This window comes from Cherax quadricarinatus, chromosome 77 (genome assembly GCF_038502225.1).
Source record: "Cherax quadricarinatus isolate ZL_2023a chromosome 77, ASM3850222v1, whole genome shotgun sequence".
Taxonomy (NCBI): domain Eukaryota; kingdom Metazoa; phylum Arthropoda; class Malacostraca; order Decapoda; family Parastacidae; genus Cherax; species Cherax quadricarinatus.
Window position 1 is genome coordinate 4,277,797 of NC_091368.1, and position 21,830 is coordinate 4,299,626.

The 21,830-nt window shown below is 37.9% G+C and overlaps 3 protein-coding genes across 5 annotated transcripts in view; 1 reads left to right on the forward strand and 2 right to left on the reverse strand.

Annotated features, from left to right (window-relative positions):
* Positions 1-3,157, reverse strand: part of LOC138854988 (uncharacterized) — a 76,021-nt gene extending 72,864 nt beyond the window's left edge. Inside the window, exon 1 of the mRNA XM_070101444.1 lies at positions 3,019-3,157. The gene's annotated coding sequence lies outside the window, so the exon portion shown is untranslated. The remainder of the gene's footprint in view (positions 1-3,018) is intronic.
* Positions 3,019-12,589, reverse strand: mRpS14 (mitochondrial ribosomal protein S14). 2 transcript variants are annotated; one of them, XM_053795913.2, is made up of 5 exons: positions 12,437-12,589; positions 10,815-10,976; positions 10,127-10,230; positions 8,003-8,096; positions 3,019-3,188 (listed from the first exon to the last, which is right to left on the reverse strand). In XM_053795913.2, the coding sequence occupies exons 1-4, from the start codon at positions 12,566-12,568 to the stop codon at positions 8,018-8,020; spliced, it is 477 nt and encodes a 158-aa protein (XP_053651888.1). In that variant the 5' UTR covers positions 12,569-12,589; the 3' UTR covers positions 3,019-3,188; positions 8,003-8,017. The 2 variants fall into 2 exon arrangements, with proteins under 2 accessions (XP_053651888.1, XP_053651887.1); XM_053795912.1 differs by lacking the exon at positions 3,019-3,188 and having other exon boundaries at positions 7,731-8,096.
* Positions 12,590-12,694: 105 nt separating this feature from the next.
* On the forward strand, positions 12,695-21,634 carry LOC128701943 (elongation factor 1-alpha-like). 2 transcript variants are annotated; one of them, XM_053795911.2, is made up of 3 exons: positions 12,695-12,825; positions 19,444-20,227; positions 20,786-21,634. In XM_053795911.2, exons 2-3 carry the CDS (start codon positions 19,475-19,477, stop codon positions 21,416-21,418), a joined length of 1,386 nt encoding a protein of 461 aa, XP_053651886.2. In that variant the 5' UTR covers positions 12,695-12,825; positions 19,444-19,474; the 3' UTR covers positions 21,419-21,634. The 2 variants fall into 2 exon arrangements, with proteins under 2 accessions (XP_053651886.2, XP_069957544.1); XM_070101443.1 differs by having other exon boundaries at positions 12,780-12,885.
* The last annotated feature ends 196 nt before the right edge of the window (positions 21,635-21,830 follow it).

A 21,830-nucleotide genomic window follows, 5' to 3' on the forward strand; every position in this document is an offset into this window, starting at 1 on the left:
TTAGTTGAGAAAAAGTGCTCAAGAAAAGATTTATAAGGTTTTCTTCTTTTTTGAGTCACCCTTCCTCAATGGGAAATGGCCTGTATATTGACAAAATAAAAAAGTGCTCAACCAGCTGAAGGCACTGCACAACAGACTTGAGAGAACAGCAAAAATTCTTACAAAGCATGTCACACAAAAGCATTTAGCACTGTCTCATAAAAATAAATAGATGTATTTCGGTTGGTAGGTAAGACACATAGGCAACAGTTAGGCAACTTTATTCTGAAACGTTTCGCCTACACAGTAGGCTTCTTCAGTCGAATACAGAAAGTAGGCAGGAACAGTAGAGATGTGAAGACGATGTAATCAGTCCATCACCCTATGACTTCAAGGGTGATGGACTGATTACATCGTCTTCACATCTCTACTGTTCCTGCCTACTTTCTGTATTCGACTGAAGAAGCCTACTGTGTAGGCGAAACGTTTCGAAATAAAGTTGCCTAACTGTTGCCTATGTGTCTTACCTACCAACCTATCGGTATTGTATACCATTTTGATGTTCATTTATTTCGGTTGCTGTGCAATCCGAGAAATGTATCCCTGTATCCCATAAGCCCAGCTGTATCTAAACAAGAGGGTCATAAAGTATTTTGCAATCTGTCATAAGATAGACAAGTAGATTTAGGCTGCAATCTTGCAATAGTTGGTACTTAAGCTAGAGTAAATGTGATTGGTTCTTAGTCTGAAATGTTATAATTTTGGAGTCTTAATCAATTAGGTCATGCTAAAATTTTGCAAAAAACATTAACTACACTATGTTTAAGTATGTGAAGAAATGCACTTCAATATGTGAATCTTTTTTTTAGGCATGTGCATCCAGAGATCCAATTTTCAGTCAAAAATAGCACTCTGATGGCCCATAATTCAATATAGTATGTGCCTTATTCACCAGGAACAAGGAAATACGAGTGAGGATGCTGCAGTTTGGAGGATCATTTGAAGTGCGATATCCCCACATTTCTGGAACGAATTAGAGAATGAATGATGGTGAATGCATTTCAGTGGCATATGGTGGGGTAGTGTGTGCGCTGTGCATGATATATCTAACAGTGAGGTGTGCAGTGCTACCTTGGAGCAACTGCCACAATATTTCACAACAGGGGACAGAAAAATTAGTTACTTTTTATCATCCATGATTATATCACTGACCGAGACGAATATTTATGATGACTTTACCATCATTGGTGGGTATGCGGCGCTCACCTGGTACACACAGTATACGCCCTTGATGCATTTCCTTCTTTGGGTCATCCTATCTTGGTGAGAAATGGCTGTAGGGTTAATGTGAGCTACAACAGTATCTGCTTCAACAGTATACGTATTAGGTTTAGCTTCTGTACAAGAAGATACTACAACATAGAGGCAAAAATTATCAAATCAGAAGCACTGTATAGAGATTGCATAGATCCATCATCATCACCATTCAGATTGTTAGACTGTGAATTAATCTGCTTAAGGTATAAGGCACGTTGTGCTAATTGTATCCATTAAAAAAATGAGGTTAAGAAAGTGATAATTCCACAGCTTCTCCATGGGGAAGTGGAACAGAATTTTTCCTCCATAAGTCATGCATGTCATAAGAAGCGATTAAAATGCCAGGAACAAGAGGACAGTAACCCCTTCTCTTATATAAATTACTAAATTTAAAAAGAAAAAAAAATTTCTTTTTTCTTTTTAGGTCATCCTCGGTGGGATACAGCCGGTGTGTTAAAAGGAAAGAAATTCCATAGCTTAAATATCTGCTGAGGTAGATAATGTTCCACTGTCAGCAACTCAAAAATTACTCACCTATTCAAAAGAAAATCACAAAGATTAACTAAACAAACTTTTACAGTTAGCACAAATACAAAACATTAAATTACATCAGCTGGTAAGTATATGGAGTGCATTAAATGGTGAGTGCTAATTATCTTATATTTTTGGAATAACATCACCAACAACACTCTATTAAATTTTTTTTAGAGACGAGGAAAAAGCAAAGTCAATAAACAGAGTTGACAATTTAGTTAAGAACTGCCTTTGGTAACAGACAGAACTCTGCAGCTGAGCTTTGAAATCACAATCCACAGATCCTTTACAAACTGGCAACCCAATCAACACAAAAGAGAAATTCTTATTCTATGTTAAGGACATTTATGACTTAACTGTGTTGTATGATCACCTGAGAACTCAATAGCAAATAATTCTTCTGCCATAGTCAACAACATCCCATTTTCTCAATGTACAGAACCAGTCATCACAAAATGAAGATAAGTTTCTCTTGCTAAATGGCCTACAAGAATTTAGTTTTTATGAATATGCTAATTATAGCGTTTTACCTCGCACTCTTAGCATTAAAACTACAAATATATATAAACACTCATAGAGCACACAGCAGATAGTGACACGGTGAGAATATTTTTATTATTGTAGTCATGAGTGAGCATTAAATCTGAAAGGGCTTTATAGCTCCTGAAAAAATGTAAGGTAATCATATTTAAGACAGAGGAGAATAGCTTCAAGTCCTTGAATCAAGAACCCTTCAACATCAAGGCACCCAAATTGAAGGAGGCAGAAATAGGGCCCACAATTTTTTGTTTCTTGCTCTCCTGGTTTGCAGTTTGACACTTCTGGAGCAAAGATTGAGTAATAGCTGAATGAACTGGAGTTCTTGGAAAGGTCACGGCTGCTTAGCCTTGCACAGGATATTAATACAGAGTATGAATGGTGAGAAAATACAACTTGATAAAAACTCTTCTCAAAGTGAAAAGGTATCTGCTAGAAAGGTTTATTTTCCACCATACTCATCTGCAGTTCCTGCCATCCTAGACAGCTCCTTAACCTTATGTTAACTCTGCACCAAACTGCAAGATCTACACAACTTGTGAAATCATTATATCATGCAGGTTACATTGTTAGTGAAGGAACACACTCAAACTTTACACATCACTGGTCAACATGGTAAAACATGGACCATATAAATGACAGTAATCCCACCTTAACTGGTGCTGGGATGATATGTAAAAAACTCTTGGTAGAAAGCATGATATTAATAATTCAACTCTTGATGATGGCAATAATTCATGGTATGCACCTAGCATCTTATCATTGATGACCTGTCACTGTAGATCTATTGAAGAATATTACACTATCAAATCAGATAGCAGCTGAAAAGCAATAAAAGACAAGAGAAATAATAACAATTTGAAGATAAGTTTGCCAACATTCCACAGAATGCTCACAACTATGTTGCTACATTCTAAGATTCAATTTCTAAAATAATGATAAATACATATACACAAAATAATGTATAAACAGAATGTTTTACACTATTGATTTGTTACGTATATTCTTCTTTCTTATTTCAACAAACCGGCCGTATCCCACCGAGGCAGGGTGACCCAAAAAGAAAGAAAATCCTCAAAAAGAAAATACTTTCATCATCATTCAACACTTTCACCTCACTCACACATAATCACTGTTTTTGCAGAGGTGCTCAGAATACAACAGTTTAGAAGCATATACGTACGTATAAAGATACACAACATATCCCTCCAAACTGCCAATATCCCAAACCCCTCCTTTAAAGTGCAGGCATTGTACTTCCCATTTCCAGGGCTCAAGTCCGGCTATATAAAAATAACCGGTTTATAAAAATAGGTACTCAGCACAAACCACAGTCTGTACTTTAAGAATGAAAAACAACATGAACTCTCACCAAGTGTATTTCACTGCTCTTAATTTATAACAGTGAACTTAACCCACAGAAAAGGTGGGGTTTGAACCCATGGTAAGTCCTAAAATTTCAGGTCAGCGTGTCAACCACTCGGCCAACTGGCCAAGTATTTGAAGTGAACAATGAATAATATGAAATTCTACATCTTTAGTAAGTCAGTTTATTTTGGTACACACAAATACAGTTACAGTGGAACCTCAAATATCGAACTTTCTTCGTTCCAGATGGCTGTTCGAGTGCCATTACCGAATGAATTTATTCCCATCAGGAATAATGTAAATTAGATTAGTTCATTTCAGACCCTCAAAAATACGCTTATAAAAGCACTTACAAAAATACACTTACATAATTGGTTGAGTTGGGAGCAGTTCGATATTTGAAGTTCCACTGTACATAAATTATCATACATAGCAGCATATGTGCAGAGAACCTAGGATAACTCAAAAAAAAAAGTCAAGAGTGACTTATTTCCATTGGGGGTCCTATCTTTGATAGGGTTTAACATGGAAGGAGGAGGGAAGAGTTAGGTAGCAAGTCAGACTGGCAAATAGTGGATGGAGGATTGAGGTTCCATTGCTCCTTGCACTGCGTGACCCACAATTAGCACTTTATGTAAAGATTAATAACAACACGAGATTAATAATAAAAAAAAAAAAGAAACGGACAGTATCCAGTATTGGAGAAGCTCTACCCTAGACTGAGGTATGGGTGATAATCAAGAGGCAGTAGAACTTTTGTAAAGCTGGATAGAATTTAAAATGAAAACTAAACCCAAATGGCTCCTTGCTGTTCATAATTTATATAAACGATTGTGACAAGATGTTGAAGAGTGAGCAAGGTAATATTTTGTGAAGGCATTCTGGGAAACTGGTTAGCCCGACTCGAGTCCTGGAGGTGGGAAGTATTATGCCTGCACTCTAAATGAGGGGTTTGGGATATCTGCTGTTTGGAGGGACATCTAAACTGTAATATCTGCATGCCTCTAGCAAGACAGTGATAGTGTGGGTGATCGTATAAGTGTTTCTTTTTTGGGTCATCCAGCCTTGGTGGGAGATGGCCAGCATGTTAAAAAAAAAAAAAAAAAGACAAAGGAGTAAAACAGATAGAGTAAGCTAATTCACTGAAGAAAAAAACATACAAAATCTCTGAGAACACCAGATGATTTTAGCAGAGTGCTGTTATCTGAAAAGTGGCAAGTGAAGTACAAGATAAATGTATGGTCCAAATCCTGGGAAAAGCAAAGTACTACAGTACTTGTAAATTTGATATAGCAATACAGAAACTGATATAGAGAAAAAATGATGCAAAGCTGACAAGTGTGAAAAGACAGTTAGAGAGAAACTTTACTGAGACTTGTGCCTGTGGACAGGCTTCTACACTGACTGAAGACACTTGTCCACAAGCAAAAAATTTCAAAGAAGCTCCTCTCTGCAACTGTATTTTTCACCATGGAAAAGTAATAAATCTAAGAGAGAAATCCTTGTTAGTATGAATCTAAAGCCAAGTCAGCAATATATAAGTAGAGATGAACCCTGATTTACAGTACTTTGCTTTACAGCATCTCACTAATGCAGCGATTTTCAGTTATACCCATTCTTCATTTATTCAGACTTCTTACAATAAATATATTCACCACTCACTATAAGCTAATGATGAAAATATTTTAAGGTAAGAAATGTGTGTACTGTATATCCATTTTTGAGGCCTAGCTCTATTGCTCACTTAATATAGAGGCAACAGAAGTCCCAAAATAATACTGTGTATCAATATATACCATTAATTAGGTCTTATTTAAATTATCCAGTGCCATTCTAGTCTCCATATTAAACAATGGGCAGATATGAGGTGAAAAATTACAGAGAATGATGACAAAACACAAATAACCCACCATAAGCCATGAGTGTCGTAAGAGGTAACTGAAATGCCAGGAGCAAGGGGCAGGTAACCCCTTCTCCTGTATAAATTACTAACTTTAAAAAGAAAAACTTTTGTTTTTCTTTTAGGTCACTCTATCACGGTGGAATACAACCAGTTTGTTGAGGAAAAGAAAAAATTGATAAAGTTATGATGAAGTTTTGGTCTACTTGGACCATCAACTAGTTGGACTGAAACATCATTTTAAGTCTCATTCTCCTCTGTGCTGGTAGGATCTATCTAGCATGGGAGAGCAGATCTACTGCAGTGTTTATCTGGTTTCATAAGAGTATAGTAAGCATACCTTTGATGTTAATACTGCATATGTGGTATTTATAATAAACATGCTGGAGAGACTGCAAAAATTATTCCTCGACACACTGTGGCTTCATACGCTTGTGTGCATGTGATTTTAATATACAAGTTAATAAAAATGATCCCAATTTAAATTGTTTTGTTCTAAAGATGTTTTTGGCAGTACAGTAAGATTTCAGATTAAGATGGTCAGACTGTAGAGAATTTCATAACAGATTGCAGACTTGTATTACAGTGTACCATTTTTAATTTTGATCATTTTAGATTTTAGAATGTTGCAGAGTGCAGATTATTAGTTAATAATATATGGGACTGTGAAAAAATATGGGACTGTTTACCTGTCAAGAATAAAATGACTTAAATTTTATAAAAATGTTATAACAGGTAAAATATTTACAAATTGGCTCTTGATCGAGGTTAAAAATAAACTTTTTCACAAGCAAAAGGCATGTACATGCTTGCACAATGTAATGGAATAAACTACAAACAAGGAAAATGCAATTGCTGCACTGCCTGCAAGTATATGGGGGAGATTTTTCATATGTATAACACTTGAGTACACAGACAATATACTAAATCTGAGATCAAAAGCGTTCAACACAGAAAAAGTTGATGAAAAAAAACACGTGGAATATCTGGGTATCATTATCTGAGAGACATTTTGGTCACCAGGAACTTTTATCTACCAAATACATACATGTCTCAGTATTACATTAACAAAGTCTCTGATGGGCAAAAACATATCTTAAATAGATACATAGGTAATGCATACGTGTCTTATTTTTCAGTTTATAAAATGATAGAGATTTATAATAAAGATCAGCATATCGATCTCAATTCTGATTATGTCTATAGAATGAGGTAGAGCCCTGAATCTCTGCTACCATATTTAATACATGGTCTCTGTAGTCAAGCAACTGACTATTTTCTAAGATGCAACCCACAACAGTTAAACAACAGCTGGGTCCACTATTTATTGCTATGTGATGAGGGGCAACAGATGACCATACATTCAACCTTGGTATCCAGTACCTTCAGTTATGAAAAGGCTGTGAAAGACATTTTATACTGACTTTGTGAACATATACAGAAATGCTCACATTGTCTGTGGTTCGATTCCCAGTACAGGTGGAAACACTGGGCGTGTTTCCTTAAGACACATACTGTTCCTCTTCACCTAGCAGTAAACAGGTACCTGGGTGTTAGCCGACTGGTACTGGTCGCATCCTTTCTATTTAGCATGTCACTGATGTCAAATATGATCTGTATAAGTTGTATCATGTACTTGTAGAGATAAAGATTATTATTATACAATATTTATCCTACACACTTTTGAACTTTTAGATTTCAAATGTTCCAGCTTCGTAACTTGGAAAATTTAATTATTATATTTTACTGAAGGGCATCTTATCAAACAGCTTGATTTACAAATTTTTTCAAGCCCATTTTTTTTTAATTGACTCTTGACTTCTTACACTGAAAACCAACTTAAGTATCTCATTTAATTAATTCTAAACATTTTTCCTGTTCCCAAATCTTTCTTTCTTTTTGGACATCCTCATGAATGTCAATATTATCCACATTAGAGTCACACATAAAAAAAGATATGGACTCTAAGACAATAAGTGAATCAAAACCTAGAATAAAATTTATTACAAGGACAGATTTAACGGGGGGCTGAAGTGTACGGTATTAATATTATATTTTTAGTGTAAGATAAGGTTTAAATTAAAAGACACATGAGTAGCTTTTAACAAAGAGAACATTTTATAGGGACAAAACTTTCCAATATTTACAGAAATTGTAATCAGATGTAGTGCACTCTCATAACTGTTGTTAATTGTGCTGCATTTATTAATAAAATCAGAAGTCATGATTAGGACTGAAGCAGTATGCTGAATATTCAGCAATATACATGGCAAAAAATCCAACTTAAGTCTCATGGTATCAATTCACGAAAAAACATGATCAAATCCACATTTATTAGAAAAATAATACCATCCTATTTAGCAATACCTGATATCCTTCTCTTCACCACATAGCTCGCTGCACTCCAGATAATTTATTGTAATCAGCTTCATGACGCCACACTATACGTGACAACCTCCATCTGCAAGAAATCCCAATTATATTAATGAAAGTCTATTCTTGATACAAATATACAATGAGACAGAATCACTACTGCAATAAAAACACCCTTAGGCCATTTTGTGTAGAAACACAGATGTATTTTTTTTTAACATGTCGCCCATTTCCCATTCAGGCAGGGTGACTCCAAAAGAAAGAAAAAACTTCAATCATCATTCAACACTTTCATCATCACTCATACAATATCACTGTCTTTGCAGAGGCGTTCAGATACGACAGTTTAGATGTCGCTCCAAACTGCCAATATCCCAAATTCCTCCTTTCAAGCACAAGCATTGTATTTCCCACTTCCAGGACTCGAGTCCGGCTAGCTGGTTTCCCTGAATCCCTTCACAAAATATTACCCTGCTCACACACCAACAGCTCGTCAGGTCCCAAAAACCATTTGGCTCCATCACTCTTTATCTAACATGCTCACGTACGCTTGCTGGAAGTCTAAGCCACTAGCCCACAAAACCTCCTTTACCCACTTCCTCCAACCTTTCTGAGGATGACCCCTACCCCGCCTTCCTTCCCCTACAGATTTGTATGTGCTCCAAGTCATTTTACTTTGCTCCATTCTCTCTAAATGACAAATAATTCATAATTTGTGAATTATTATTGTTATTAATAGGCCAAGTCGAACTGAAACAGCATCATAAGTTTCTTTCTTCTATCCGTGGGTTAACTGTGCATTATGATTAAAACCAAGCTCTAAACCCACAAGGGTCATACAGCACTGCAACACTTTGTAATGTCTTCCTGGCATAACTTTTTCCTCAACTTACAACTGAGGCCTCTTGTTCTTATCAAGTAGATTAAAAATCTCCTATATGAATTAGGGGTCGTCCTCGAAAGGGTTGGAGAGAGGGGGTAAAGGAGGTTTTGTGGGTAAGGGGCTTGGACTTCCAGCAAGCGTGCGTGAGCGTGTTAGATAGGAGTGAATGGAGACGAATGGTACTTGGGACCTGACGATCTGTTGGAGTGTGAGCAGGGTAATATTTAGTGAAGGGATTCAGGGAAACCGGTTATTTTCATATAGTCGGACTTGAGTCCTGGAAATGGGAAGTACAATGCCTGCACTTTAAAGGAGGGGTTTGGGATATTGGCAGTTTGGAGGGATATGTTGTGTATCTTTATATGTGTATGCTTCTAGACTGTTGTATTCTGAGCACCTCTGCAAAAACAGTGATAATGTGCGAGTGTGGTGAAAGTGTTGAATGATGATGAAAGTATTTTCTTTTTGGGGATTTTCTTTCTTTTTTGGGTCACCCTGCCTCGGTGGGAGACGGCCGACTTGTTGAAAAAAAAAAAAAAAAAATGAATTTCTTTTACCTTTTTATGATTTTTATATGGTTATTATTAATGCATTCCTGAAGCAAGTGGTTTTAAGCACATAACAACTGAACTCGAAATATTTTAGCTTTCCACAGCCATGTACGTGCTAGTATCAGGAGTGACATGCCCAGTGTTACTGGGTACCTGATGTCTGAAGCAGTTTTGGATAAATGGATTAGAGCATCGTGGATTTTGGCTGGCTTCCCACAAGGCGGGCTAAAACATTGCAGGTTCATCCCTGGTTTGTGGCAGTACAGCCTCTCCTCACTTAATGACGGAGTTCCATTCATAAGACCACGTCAGTAAATGAATTCATCGCTAAGTAAGGAGCATACTATAATGGTAGTGGGTTTGTGTCAACCATCTTTAATGCTGTTTTAATGTCACCTTTGCACCATTTATAACAATTCTGGTATATTTTAAAATGTTTATACAGTAGTGTACTATATATTGTAATAAACAGAATAGAGGAAATCAGCTCTAATATACATTATTCATGTATGCATACTGGTCAGAGAGCCCGTTGTATGTCAGAGTTGTTGGTAAACGAGTACGTCGCTAAATGTGGAGAGGCTGTATTATAGTTATTATGTATCCTTTTCTTCTATCAGCCAATGAGGACATTTTGCAAGTGTAAATGAAAGCAGCTAAACAATTTAATCTTAAAGTACTTACCTAGTAACAAGGCCACGAGGTCTAGAAGTAAGCATACACCGCTTGTGTAGTTGAGAGATGCTAGATTTACGAGGTAGTGCATGTATCTCTTTGTCAGCTATTTCCTGTTGAGATCAAATTTATTGTAATAATGTTGGGAAAATTACTGACAATATGTTAGGTACAAGAACACAAATGCAACTACTTTGCATTTTAATGTGGCAACGTTTCGCTCTCCAGGAGCTATGTCAAGCTTGACAAAGCTCCTGGAGAGTAAAATGTTGCCACAATAAAATGTTGAGTTAGGTAAACTTATAAAATTATACTATGTACATTAAAAAAGTTTAAGCATTAAAAGCCTACAATAGTACAGTTAAAACTGTGGCACCTTTATCTAATAAGAACTTTGTTCGAACAGAAATTGATACAATGGTTTTAAATGTACGGTCCATACTTGTTATTTTTTTATATAAAGCACTGTACATCAAAGATGCCTGCTGAATAAATACACTTACTTAGTACATCTTAAAAATAACAACACATTCATGAACTAACAAATTTTGATCAAGATTACATTTTTACAGCATAAACTAGATACAATAAAAAAAAGACATTCAATGAAAACAAAAGAAATTGACTAAATTAAAACTTTTACATATAAAATAATTTTGTCTCTTCTGACACCTGTTTGAAAACTAAATGTTCAAACCTGAATTGCTGGTGGAATGATCTTATTCTTTCTTAGTGCATTGATGTTCATTCTCTCAAATGCAAATTCCTTCACAATTTTCCGATGCTTTACTTCCTTAATCATTTTCCAGTTGGGATATTTGCATGCTGTAAGGCTTGTATGGAAGCTGCGTAATGGCACCTGAAAAAGTCAAACGGTCAGTTATAGAAAGTTTATATATGGACATATAAGACCAAAGAAATTTTTTTTTCTGTATTTGTCCAGTCTCAAAGGTGGAAATGAGGTGAAAAAGGGAGTACATATAGGAAAAGGTATAAGAGAAAGGGGAGAGTATGTTTATTTAGGTACAGGTACACATAAGAACAATTTCTAGGCAGTAGGTTGGTAGACAACAACCACCCTGCCAAGTGAGTGTATAACAGAAGCCTGTAATTGTTTTACATGATGGTAGGATTGCTGGTGTCTTTTGTCTGTCTCATAAATATGCAAGATTTCAGGTAGGACTTGCTACTTTTACTTATACTTAGGTCACACTACACATACATGTACAAGTATATATACACACACCCCTCTGGGGTTTCTTCTATTTTCTTTCTAGTTCTTGTTCTTGTTTATTTCCTCTTATCTCCATGGGAAAGTGGAACAGAATTCTTCCTCCGTGAGCCATGCGTGTTGTAAGAGGCAACTAAAATGCCGGGAGCAAGGGGCTAGTAACCCCTTCTCCTGTATATATTACTAAATTTGAAAAGAGAAACTTTCATTTTTCTTTTCGGACCACCCTGCCTCGGTGGGATACAGCCGGTTTGTTGAAAGAAGAAGAAAGAAGTACAAATACCCCAGGTACATGTAACTGTACTTGCTGCCTGGATAACTTGCCGATGATCTGAGGACCAGGCAGTACCCATGGAACTGAAGGAAATTTGATCGGAGGAAGTGGAAGGGTAGCTCCAATTCATTAAATCAAGAGCCCTTCACTACCATCAAGGTACCTAACTTGGAATAGTAATAGTTTAGTATACACGACTCTCAGTAGTTATTATACCACAAGCTAAACCTGTACGAGTCATACAGCGCCTGGGGAATCAATGGCACTCAGGTTTGATCCAAGGAAAGGGAAGATATTCCTTGTTCTTTGGATCAAGATCCCCCTTTACCTGCATCAAGGTACCTTCCTAGAGTTTACCTGGAGAGAGTTTCGGGGGTCAAGGAGAGAGTTTCTAGAGGTCTAATTATACACATAAGAGCTAAACCCACAAGGCTCATACAGTAAGGGTCATATAGCACTTGAATGGGAAGTAAGCAGGTTTGATCCAAGGGGTCAGCAGTTGCAGTTCCCTGGATCAAGAGCCCTGCATCAAGGCACCTTAACATACTTCAAACAGCCACAACTCAAAATAAAGTTTATTTAGGGGCAATATAACACAATTTTGGATGATAACAACTGTCTCACATAGTAATAAAGAAATAAATTACTTAAAATATCCCCTAAAATAGTCCTTAATATCCCTTGTGGTCCTTGATCTATTTTGGACTGGTCGCCTCGTGTGCCTAACACACATCTACCCATATAACAGCCTCTGTACTGCCCATAAACATAATCTGGAGACATTTTTGTCATTCTGCTGTCAAATATACATCACCTGTAGCGATAAAGGCGAGGAAATTGACAGAAAGTTAATAAAAGAGCGAGTGAGGAGAGTGGTTGTGGTGGCGGCCATGTTGGCGCGTCGTCTGCTGCGGCTGTTCCTCCACCACCCCCTCAACACTCTCATATTTACCTCTAAATTAAACCCTTACTTTAATTATATACTTCAGTAACTATCCCCGCAGTGCAAAAGAAATAATTTTGATATTTTTTAGAGCCCTTTTCATTTGTTAAAAATGCTGTTTTGCTGGTTAATTCCCCCGGGAATGTGGTTTGGCCGGGGTGGACGAGGGGAGGTAATGGCCGTACCCTCTAATGCAGGATTGTAATATCCCCTCAGCCAGACCTGTCATCCCCCTCTCTCTCTGCCAAGCCGGCGACCAGGTACGACACGTTTTGCCCACCGCACCATCTTCCCGAGTGGATCCTCGGCTTCCAGTGCCGGTGAAGTGTGCTGTTAGTGATGACAATCTGTGCAAAATCTAGAATTGCAGTTGAGAAATTATGGAGCCTCGTGGCGAGGCCGGCGCCCAGCCGGAAGCCACATCGATCAATCCTCTCGCCACTGCAATAATCTCTCAGAGGGATTTTTTTCCTGGGCAGAATGATGATTAATGCAATGATGTTGATATATATGCTTTGCTATACAAATAAAATAACCCCCTCACTTGCTTATGTTGCCGACTTTCCTGCCATGATAGTGAACTATTTGCAGTATTTAACTGACCCAGTATTATGGACAAAATACTCGGTTGAAACCCATTATGAAATATATAAAAATATATGTATGGCATTGAAACGTTAATAGTCAAGCAAGAATTACAAAAAATGTGCATTTAGAACTATATATTACAGTAAATACAAAAAAATAGGCATTTTACAAAATATCATTACTACTCACAGAAGTTGTCTCCCATATATCAAAAAGTGAGGTGACAGAAAAATATAAACCAAAATACGAGAGATAGGTCATCAAAAAAATTGACTTCAAATAATGGAAGGTCTGACCCACGACTCGTTACACACCTACAGCAGGTAGGACTAGAATTAAGATTTATTATAGGCCAGTTGAAGAAGAAAGAGACAGTGTCGTAGGTGGGAAAATCGACAAATCAGCCACACTTTTCCAGAGAATAGTTTTGGTGACTGTAGTGACCCAAGGTAGACCATAACAGTCTAATGTATCTCGATAGTGTGAGAATTTATTTGTGAATAAGTTAGATGGCCATGATGGCAGAGAGAGAGAGAGAGAGAGGGGGTGGGGGTGTTGGCAGTGTCTTGTGCTCTGGGAGACACTCTGCTCCGTAACATTATTTTTAGCAGAGGAAAGTCACAGTTTGCTGCCAAGAATTGATGCTTACTCTCTTCTGCCTTTATTCTCTTATTATTATTAATTATTATTAATTTTTATTATTATTATTATTATTATTATTATTATTATTATTATTATTATTATTATTATTATTATTATTATTATTATTACAAATATTATTATTATTATTCGTAATTAATATAATTATTATTTATCTTATTTCCCCCTCTCTCTCCTTCCAGACTGAAAATACTCACATGTTTCTTGTTTATAGTGAGTCATTATATATATATATATATATATATATATATATATATATATATATATATATATATATATATATATATATATATATATATATATATATATATATATATATATATCATGACTATTCTTCACGTTATGTATATATACATAAATGTTATTATATAATACAGACGGAGCCGCGGGGGCGTTGACTTCAAAACCCTCTCCAGGTATACTCCAGGTATACTCCAGGTATACTCCAGGTATACTCCAGGTATACTCCAGGTATACTCCAGGTATACTCCAGGTATACTCCAGGTATACTCCAGGTATACTTCAGGTATACTTCAGGTAATACAGACAAGATGCAGAATTAGACACATGTGCAAACATCTGGGTATCTTTATTGTAGACGTTTCGCCATGCAGTGGCTTTATCAATACAGCACAAGAACATAAAGTGAAGAATTATGTACAAAAAATGAGGTAATCGTTCCCTCAGTCTTGTTGTTGGTGAAGATTACCGTAGTAAACTATACCCAGATGTCACACGTATGTCTAATTTCTCACGTTATGTATACATCATGCCTCTCCCACTTCGCTAGCTAGGTCCTTCACATTTTCTGACTACTCAGTGCTGAAAAAACACTTCGTATCATCCCTGCAACTCATTTGTTTTAGCTTCGAACTGCGCCCTTGCGCACCTATTTCCTACCTCTCAAATAACCTGCCCCTGTCCACCTTCCTGTCAGTATTTTGCACACAGTGTCACCCTCGTCCCGTCCATTAACGTCATCAGGTTTAGCTTCCCAAGTTTTTCCTCATAGCTTATATCACTAAGTTCTGGGACTAGTCTTGTTGCAAACCTCTGCACATATTCCACTTCCTTAACATACTTCGTCAGATGTGGGTTCCATGCTGGTACTGCATACTCGAAGATGGGTCTGACATATGCCGTACATCAGATGCTTATTACTACAAAATATCGAATTTGTTGCACTTGTGTCCTTTTACCTATCATATTGTCGGTAATTCTACCAATATTAATAATATTACTTTGTTATAGAGCTCAAGCAGGTTTGTAAGAGTTGTTTTATCTGTAAATCTTTCTAGTTGATGTTGTTTATAAACAACAACTTGTGGGTTTAAAAAACCGACGGGTTGATAAATGAGACACTTGCGTAACATTTGAGAATCTTTATTCTGGAAACGTTTCGCCAACCAGTAGCTTCTTCAGTCCAATTTGGAGAAAGATGGAAGATTAGGAGGAGTTTGAGGTAATCAGTCCCCACAAACTAGCTTAAAAAATGACTTATTGCCATATTTCATCCAGGTCTTAAGAACATTGTGACCTGGCTCACCTGGTCACCCATCCACTTACTGGCCAGACTCAAAACTGCCTTCGCTAAAAGTGAGACGTAATGTAAAGTTCACTACCAAGACACAATTAATTTATTATCTTCGTTATGTGCCCACATACCCAGCCTGTGGACGGGCAGGTTTGAATATTATTATACGCGGTGAAAGTAGGTATGCTAGTCATATAACTGAACAAGACGGTTGGTGCAATGATGTCACTTTATTAGGCACAGGTAGGCATAAGGACAATTATCATACATATTGTAAATGGACCAGGATGACCCCCAAAAAGTCAAAGTGACTTATTTCCATTGGGGTCCTTATTGGGGTCCTTGGCTTATTTCCATGAATGCCTCCTTATTTAAGTGTTGTTAGGTTACATGACTTACTCAGCGTAGAAAATATTAGCAGATCACTCTTTAAAAGTTGAAAAAAATCATTCAGCTCTTAAGAGAGCAGAAAAGCTTCGTATCCTGACAGAAACCAAGAATTCTGATTGGAGAAAATAATAAAATAATGCATAATTATGAGGCTGGTAATGATTCTGTGGTAATGTCATTGTTAAAATGTATATTAATGTTTACCATTGAGTGGGTTTTGACACTGAGAAGTCCAGTGCTGTATCAGTAGCTGCCAGATTCAGGAATATGGGATAATTCTCTTTTTTCCTCTATTTCCATCTGTATCTTGGGATGTCTAACACTGAATTTAGATTGTATGTGTCGCTGCGTAGTAGGAAAGTGACGTAAGGGTGTATGACGTGTACGCTTGGTGTTATTTGGTGAGAATTTAGAGCGGTTTTCTTGGGTGTGGAGGAGGCAACCAGAGGCGCATCGACCGCAGCTGCAGGCAGTTTGCTGCTGCGCACACCTGACTGACTGCTGTCACAGCCACATATATAAACACACACACACACATACAGGAAGGAACCATACATAGTTTTAAGAAGAGGTATGACAAAGCTCAGGAAGCAGAGAGGGAGAGGACCCAGTAGCGATCAGTGAAGAGGCGGGGCCAGGAGCTGAGTCTCGACCCCTGCAACCACAATTAGGTGAGTACAATTAGGTGAGTACAATTAGGTGAGTACAGTTAGGTGAGTACATACACACATACACCACAAACTACAGACAACAGGCCAAGTGCCTTTGAGAACTGGTAACACACACACGATAGTGACCACTGAAGGGGCGGGGCCACGAGCTATGAATCGATCCCTGCAACCACAATTAGGTGAGTACACACACACATGCACTCTAATTACTACTAGGAACAATAAGTCCTGACCATAATTTTTAAAGGGGTGGAGGGGTAAGCCAGTGGAAGGCCTCAGTCAGATGGCCAAATGCTCCAGCTGTGGGTTATCATATGATTAAAACCCACGTTAGGAAACACTTGTCCTGTATCCTGGCAACCTTACCTAACCTAACCAAATACACACTTATAACTGACTCACTTATAACTTCTGACGGGGCCAGGAGCTAAGTCTCAACCCTCACAAGTACAACTCTGTGAGGACACACTTGCAGACATAAACCGTTCAAAATGATCACTAAGGTGACTAAAACTAAAAAAAACAGTATTGATGATTAAGACGCACGTACAACAGTTGAAATAAAGATGATATCATCAGTCCAACAAACTTGGAGGAAAAATATCTGAGGAGATCAGTCCCTCAGCCTGGAGAAAAGTACAGCTCCATGGTCTGATATTATTAGTAGTAGTAATATTAGAATCTGTACTTCAAAACCCTCAATAGGCAATTAAGTAAATAAGTACGTAAGTACAATAATAGTCTAGTTATACATGTGTAATTTATCCTCCAGGAGCGCAACTCCGAAGAAAGATTGAATAATAATAATAATAACAATAATAATAATAATAGTGATAATAATAATAATGATAATTATAATTATAATAATAATGATAATAGCTATAATAATAATAATAATAATAGTAATAATAACAGTATAATAATAATATAATAACAATAATAATAATAATAATAATAATAATAATAATAGTAATAATAATAATAACAGATCGACACCATGCCTAACCCTTCTAGGGTAGGGTAGGTGCCTGAGCCCGAGCCTTTAGCTCATAAGACTGTCATTCCCATTAGCCCCCTTGAGGCGGGGATGGCAGACCAGAGAGGCCTAGCTTGTGGCTAGGCCTGGGGACAGTTGGTCCCAAAGATGAGGAGGTACTTGTGCCTCCTCCCATGGGAGACTTAGGTCTCAGACACTCCCTAAAGAGGGAGCCAAAGCCGGGCCACCACTTGGAAAAGGCCCGGGCCGGGAGAATACCGGCTAATCTTTAATAATAATAATAAAATAAATAATAACAGTGATAATAATAATTATAATTATAATAATGATAATAGCTATAATAATAATAATAATAATAATAATAATAATAATAATAATAATAATAATAATAATAACAGTATAATAATATAATAATAATAATAATAGTGATAATAATAATGATAATAATAATAATAATAATAGTAAGGGAGGTAAGGCAGTAGGTAAGCTGGTACAGCCTGGCAGCTTTAAGCTGGCCTCTGTGTCCACAATCAATAACTTCCAGAAGCAAAACATTCCAAAAATGAGAACCGGAAGTATTTCATTGGAAGGAACACGTAGATATGATAATAACGTTACCGATATATAGATGACTCAGACACAGGTGCAGTACTGTCGTATCTTTATTTTCAACTTTGTTTTTTCTTTCATTTCCTTGAAATCTGTGATATATTGAACCTGCAACTGCAATTTTGTTACCAGTTTTGTTACCAGTTACTTTATTAATGAGAGTGGGAAGTAATTAGGTTTGATCTACCTATTTTGAGCCTACTGGCCCATACTAAGATAAGATAAGATAAGATTTCGTTCGGATTTTTAACCCCGGAGGGTTAGCCACCCAGGATAACCCAAGAAAGTCAGTGCGTCATCGAGGACTGTCTAACTTATTTCCATTGTGGTCCTTAATCTTGTCCCCCAGGATGCGACCCACACCAGTCGACTAACACCCAGGTACCTATTTGCTGCTAGGTGAACAGGACAACAGGTGTAAGGAAACGTGTCGAAATGTTTCCACCCGCCGGGAATCGAACCCGGGCCCTCCGTGTGTGAAGCGGGAGCTTTAGCCACCAGGCCACCGGGCAGATTTTTGTCAAAACTAATCATTTTCACCCACCTAATTGTCTAACCTTTTTCCAAAGCCAATTAATAGATGTTATACTATCATAATAACATGTCAGAGTAAAAGGAGACACAAATGAAAAATAATGTGATGCTTTATTGACAACGTTTCGCCCACACAGTGGGCTTTATTAAGTCACAAACAGATCTACCTGGGGTTGTGGAGGTTGTCAAGAAACAGGACATATGTTCCCCAACGCGGGTCTTAGTCATATGATGACCCACAGCTGGAGCTTTTGGTCATCTGACCGAGGCCTTCCACTGGCTTATCCTTTTCGGGCCACCCTACCTTGGTGGGAAGCGATCGATGTGTTTATATATAATTATCTCCACGACATAACAGTCTTCACAGAGGTGCGCCAAGCGGCCCTCCATGAGATGTTTGTAAGCGAGTTTCAAAAATTTATTTTATATTCTCTAGCATAGTAACAATATTTTTATTATTACAAGTACATGTACAAGGTATATAGACCATAGCTGACATCAGTGACATACTACTATATAGAAAGCTGCTTGTTATGCTGATGTATTTCCCGCAAATTAGGTCAATTTTGTCACCAGTCGACTAACACCCAGGTACCTATTTATTAGGTGAACTTGGACAGCAGGTGTCTTAAGGAAACATGTCCAAATGCCTCCACTTGTACCGAGATCGAACCACGGAACTCACTGTGTGAGCTGAATGCGCTAGCAATCTTCCGGGGAGATGTTGATACTATTAAAGTTCTTAATTTGGGTATCTCACCCGTCTAGGTTATAATCATTCTTTTATTCTGGACAGATAACACTGATATTCCTGCATGACCTTTATTTTAATTAAAATATTAATGGTTAAAACTAGCATTCCAACCTCTAATATTTTGTTGCTTATTTATTTCAGCTTGTAAGCTTAGGTGAACCAAGTCCCAGCCATGGGTAAGGAGAAGGTCCACATAAACATCGTGGTGGTGGGCCATGTAGACTCTGGCAAATCCACTACCACTGGCCACTTGATCTACAAATGTGGTGGCATTGACAAACGTACCATTGAAAAGTTCGAGAAAGAGTCAACAGAGATGGGCAAAGGATCCTTCAAATATGCCTGGGTTTTGGACAAGCTAAAAGCAGAACGTGAACGTGGTATCACCATCGATATTGCCCTCTGGAAGTTTGAAACCAAGAAGTTCTACGTCACTATCATTGATGCTCCAGGGCATCGTGATTTCATCAAGAACATGATTACGGGGACGTCTCAAGCTGACTGTGCTGTTCTGATTGTTGCTGCTGGTACTGGAGAGTTTGAAGCTGGAATTTCTAAGAATGGCCAGACCCGTGAGCATGTCCTCCTGTGCTTTACCTTGGGTGTGAAGCAGTTGATTGTTGCTGTGAATAAGATGGACAGCACAGAACCAAAGTACTCCGAGACAAGATTTGAAGAAATCAAGAAGGAAGTCGGCAACTATGTGAAAAAGGTGGGCTACAACCCAGCTACTGTGCCCATCCTCCCCATCTCTGGCTTTAATGGAGACAACATGCTGGAACCATCTGACAATATGCCCTGGTGGAAAGCAAAGAAGATTGAACGTAAGAGTGGATCCTACGAGTACTTGACTCTCTTCGATGCCCTGGATAACATTGAGCCTCCAGCCAGGCCAACGGAAAAGCCTCTTCGGTTGCCTCTCCAGGTACTGTACGAATGTTCAGCAGTGTCTGACTTCTGATTGTAATTAACTAGCCTATTATTATTATTATTCGATTCAGTATGTACTTGAGTTTTCTTCGGGTCTTCAGCAGTGCTGTATAACTCTTACGGGTTTAGTGCTTAATTAATGTAAGTATAATAATAATAATAATACTTTTGTATTCAAGAGAACGCACTAAACCGACAGGGGTCATACACCACCTGTTAGGTAGGAAGGTTTATTCCAACGGGAGTATAACTGTAATTCCTTGGATCAAGAACCCTTCACCACCGGCAGGACACCCCAATGAATAAGGACTGTTCTTCTAGGGCTATTTCACTTTAATTTTCAAACTTGCACTATATGAAGCCTATTTTTTTTTCAACAACTTTTATCGTCTAGTTTTGAATTAAGTCTTTTCTCGTGGAATTTAAAGTACAAATACTATAGGCCTTTACAGTTTTTGGATCCAATATACACCTATGTACTACACCTATACTTATATTTGTATGAAGAAATATCTGTATTTCTATGATGCTAAACACTTCATTTCTTCAACAGGACGTGTACAAGATCGGTGGTATTGGTACAGTACCCGTGGGACGTGTTGAAACTGGCATCCTCAAGCCCGGAATGGTTGTTACATTTGCCCCCACTGGTCCAACCACTGAAGTGAAGTCTGTAGAAATGCACCATGAAGCTCTGGTAGAAGCTGTTCCAGGTGACAACGTTGGTTTCAACGTGAAGAACGTTTCTGTGAAGGACCTGAAGCGTGGTTTCGTTGCTTCAGACTCCAAGAACGATCCTGCCAAGGAGGCCGCTGACTTCACTGCACAAGTGATCGTTTTGAACCACCCTGGTCAAATCAATGCTGGGTACACACCTGTGCTTGACTGCCACACTGCTCACATTGCCTGCAAGTTCTTCGAGCTACTGGAGAAGATCGACAGACGTACTGGTAAGGTCTTAGAGCAGGCTCCTAAAAGCATAAAATCCGGAGATTCTTGTGTTGTGAAAATGGTCCCCAGCAAACCGATGTGTGTAGAGACCTTCCAGCAATATGCTCCTCTTGGACGTTTTGCGGTGCGTGACATGAAGCAGACGGTGGCCGTTGGCGTAATTAGGGAGGTGACAAAGAAGGAAGGCAGTGGTAAGACCACAAAGGCAGCTGAGAAGGCACTCAAGAAGAAGTAACTATCTGTTGAGGGCCTCCATGGCCTGGTGTGTGCAGCAGGCACTATGACCTCACTTGGTTCACCCAATACTCTTATATGCCACAGGAAAGTCGTCAGGAGGAAAGATGCCCCACTAAATAGGGCGTATTTAATTATTTCTTGCTGTGCCATGTGGCATATATAAACGAATTAACGTTGATAATATACATCAGCTTTAAATTAAATTTTTGGCACTCCCTGTCTTTGCTTCTCCTCGGTTCTTACTTTTGTTTATTTATTTGGTAACGATACTGTATATCCAAGCTTAAAGTACAAGAAAATATAACAATGTATTTTAACAATTCGACGAAAATAATAACATATCTGTGATGAACTGTGGTAATTTTTACCAATTTAAATTTTAATTGGAAAGATTGTATAAAAAAAATAGC